Raw genomic sequence first — 3,996 nt, 5'->3', positions numbered from 1 at the left:
ATTAATTAATTTATTTTTAAAATAATTATAATTTTATACATTAACAAATTTATACATTTAATACACCAACTTATGTTGAAACTTAACAATTTTATTTATTTAATAAAATTATTTATTTACTGAACATTCATCATTTATTACCGTATAGACACAATTGCATACATTTTAATTACTTAAAATACCCTTTTTCTTTTTAAACCCTAATATATGTATATATATATATATATATATTTAAAAAAAAATCTTTTTTCCAGTACTAGCAGCCATCATTGTGAAATGTTTAACGACATTTCTAGACTTTTTTTTGTTTTGTTGTTTTTTTTTCTAACAAAAATATATTTTAAAGTTTATTTATTTATTTATTTAAAAGAAAATCCTAGAATTGCTGCTAGCAGATGACCACTGCGGCAATAGGCAGTTTATTGCTATGCTGCCAATAGTTTTCGTCTGTTGCCACGCTCTGTGATTGCTAGTGTTAAAAAGAAAATAAAACTAGTTTCACAAAAGTAAAAAAGAAAGGATAATTTGGTAAATTATAATTTGTAGGGAGTTTATATAGTCAAAATGGAATTGCAAAAATAAATTTTTTTGGGTTAAATGTGAGTTTTTATATTATTAGATTATTTAGATACCTCCAATAATTTTGTATATTATCAGACTTTTTTATTATATAAAAAAAATAAACAGTTATAAAAAACAAAAATATTCTCTAAGTTTGTTTTAACATTATATTAAACTGATATGGTAATTAAGAAAAAAAAAGCGTTATCAAGATGACTTTTTATTTTTGAAAGATTAATAAAAAATTATAATTTTTTTGAAAAATTAAATTTATTAAAAAATGAATAAAAATATGTAATTAATTTAATAATTATAAATAGAATTTTACACGTTAATATTAGAAAATAATTTTAAAATAAATTATCCATTTATATTACTTCAATTTATATGAAATCATTTTTTTTTACATAAATATTAATCTATATTTATTATTGAATATGCTTTGACGTGCCTTTGGATTTTGGATAATCTAGTTCAAATTCTACTAATTTCTCAATGGTAAGTTCAAAGTACAAAACACAAAACCCAAATAAAAATAAAAATTAGACTGCTATTTCATTTCCCCTTTTTTTTTTTTTTTTTTTTGGAAGAAGAAAAGTTAAAAAAAAGAAAAAAGAAAAAAGAAAAAAGAAAAGAAAAAGTACTCCTATTTAATGTGCTGCCTTGAATTTGTCATCATTATATAGTCGTGTCATGTCATATACGAAGTTTCACAGGAGGAGTGGAATGGAGAAGACTAGCCGATGTTTATAAACAGCTTCGACACACCATACGAGGTGCAGGCGTTACTGAAGCTCATTTGGAATATCATTTCTCACTTTCTTTCTCTCTCTTTGTGTGTCTCTCTCTTACCATCTCCACATGACTGACTGATAAACCATTGGTCTGATGCCCAGGTATAACGCCTTGTTGTTCTGGTTCTCCGTTTGAGGTCAGTTTTCTCATCGAAGGTGTTTCTCAAAATATTGATTTTCTCATTTGGGTCCCTTGGTAATTGCATGTTTGATTTTCTTATATACATTGGTTGAGCCTTGTGTTTTTTCATTCTTTCACATGCAATTTATTAAGTTTAACCATATCTCATCTGATATAGTTTAAAATAAAAATGCATTGCTTTTTTGGGCACAGTGTCATATAAAGTTCATGTTTTTTGACGATGGGTCATTCATTTTGCAGGGATGTCCTGGTTCTTTGAGCTGCATGTTCTGCTTCTCTTTTCCTGACAGTTTTCTTATTGTCAGCGACTGCAAATTTCAAGAAAAATTCCAATCCTCAATGGTCTCGACTTTTTTTTTTTTGGCTCACAAAAGAAAGTCTAGCTCAAATCAACAGTATAACTTTTTTTTTTTTTTTTTTTTTTTGGGGCTATTGCAACCATATAAAATTGATTTTTATAAATAACCCAGTTTATGTATTCTCATCTCCAGTAAAATGAACTTCCTTTAATTCTAAGTTTTTATTTCAGTTTTTACAGATTCATAAAGATCACCAAACTTTCTACCTGATATAGCAATTTGATCTGTTTTTCACTTTTAATTGTCACTTCAAAACTCCCCAAGAAATGTCTGAATCCGACCCAAATAAAACTTGCATATCTCCATCCTCATCATCATCGTGGTCATTGTCAACAAGAAAGCTTCCTGATTTTAAACAATCTGTGAAGCTGAAATATGTAAAGCTTGGGTACCATTACCTTGTCACCCATGGAATGTATCTTTTCCTATCACCTATGGTTGTTCTTGTGGCTGCACAGATATCTACATTCTCACTTCAAGATTTCCATGGCCTTTGGAACAATCTGGAATTCAATCTCATATCCGTTATCCTTTTCTCTACGCTTTCCGTCTTCTTGTCGACCTTTTACTTCCTTACTCGACCCCGTCCTGTTTACCTCGTCGATTTCTCTTGTTATAAGCCTGAAGATGCTTGGAAATGCACGAGGCAGATGTTCGTGGATAGGTCCCGTATAACAAGGATGTTCACTGATGAAAACCTCGAGTTCCAAAGGAAAATTCTTGAGAAATCAGGAATTGGGGAATCCACTTATCTACCAGAAGCCATTTTAAGAGTCTCTTCTAATCCATGTATGGCAGAGGCTAGGAAAGAAGCTGAGATGGTAATGTTTGGTGCAATTGACAAGCTGTTTGAAAAAACGTCAGTGAATCCAAAAGACATTGGGATTTTGATTGTAAATTGTAGCTTGTTTAATCCAACTCCATCTTTGTCTGCTATGGTAATCAATCATTACAAGCTTAGGGGAAATATTGTGAGCTATAATTTAGGTGGAATGGGATGTAGTGCTGGTTTAATCTCTGCTGATCTTGCCAAAGATCTTCTTCAAGTCTACCCAAATTCATATGCATTGGTAATTAGCATGGAAAATATCACGTTGAATTGGTACTTTGGGAATAATAGATCAATGCTTGTTTCAAATTGCTTGTTTAGGATGGGAGGGGCTGCAGTTTTGCTGTCTAACAAATCGTCTGACAGAAACCGATCCAAGTACCGATTAGTCCATACTGTTCGAACTCACAAAGGCAGCGATGACAAGTGCTTCCGTTGTGTAACACAGCAAGAGGATGAAGCAGGGAAGATTGGAGTGTCTCTGTCAAAGGATCTTATGGCAGTAGCTGGGGATGCATTGAAGACCAACATCACGACTCTCGGTCCTCTTGTCTTGCCAATGTCCGAACAATTACTCTTTCTTGCGACATTGATTGGCAGGAAACTATTTAAGATGAAGGTGAAGCCTTACATCCCAGATTTCAAATTGGCTTTTGAGCATTTCTGTATTCATGCTGGAGGAAGAGCTGTGTTGGATGAATTGGAGAAGAATTTGCAGCTTTCTGGCTGGCATATGGAACCTTCAAGGATGACACTCTACAGGTTTGGCAACACTTCTAGCAGCTCCCTCTGGTATGAATTGGCTTATACAGAAGCCAAAGGGAGAATGAAGAAGGGAGACAGAATATGGCAGATTGCATTTGGTTCCGGGTTCAAGTGTAATAGCGCAGTTTGGAAGGCTCTAAGGACCGTAAATCCCGAGAAGGAGAAGAATCCATGGATGGATGAGATTCACCAGTTCCCAGTAAATGTTCCCAAGGTTTCGGCCATCTCACCTTAATTTCTATGGTGGCTTGAACAAGACTGTTCTAGCAAGTCTTGCCAGGAAGTGCTGGTGGAGTTTGGTCTGTGTTCTTTTTGTTTTGTTTTGTTTTGTTTGTTTTTTATTTTTTTTTTATTTTTTGGTAAGGGGCGGGGGGTGTGTGGTCTTTTAAGAGTCAAATGCTATATAAGAAACTTGGTTTGTAGTTCTTTCCCGCATGTGCATTAAATTGTGGTATTTAGTTAGACCATGGACTCTAGAATTGTCAAATAATTGTGTAATATATACAGTTGGATGTTGTAATAATATAGTTTAACAAGTGGGAGAAA

The 3,996-nt window shown here is 32.9% G+C and overlaps 1 protein-coding gene across 1 annotated transcript; it reads left to right on the top strand.

The window, feature by feature from the left end:
- Positions 1–1,303: 1,303 nt before the first annotated feature.
- Positions 1,304–3,996, top strand: LOC112491970 (3-ketoacyl-CoA synthase 11). Its single transcript, XM_048475299.2, has 2 exons — positions 1,304–1,492; positions 1,738–3,996. Exon 2 carries the CDS (start codon positions 2,123–2,125, stop codon positions 3,683–3,685), a length of 1,563 nt encoding a protein of 520 aa, XP_048331256.2. The 5' UTR covers positions 1,304–1,492; positions 1,738–2,122; the 3' UTR covers positions 3,686–3,996.

Source organism: Ziziphus jujuba, chromosome 5, assembly GCF_031755915.1.
Source record: "Ziziphus jujuba cultivar Dongzao chromosome 5, ASM3175591v1".
Lineage (NCBI taxonomy): Eukaryota > Viridiplantae > Streptophyta > Magnoliopsida > Rosales > Rhamnaceae > Ziziphus > Ziziphus jujuba.
This window is presented reverse-complemented; position numbering and strand designations above follow the sequence as displayed.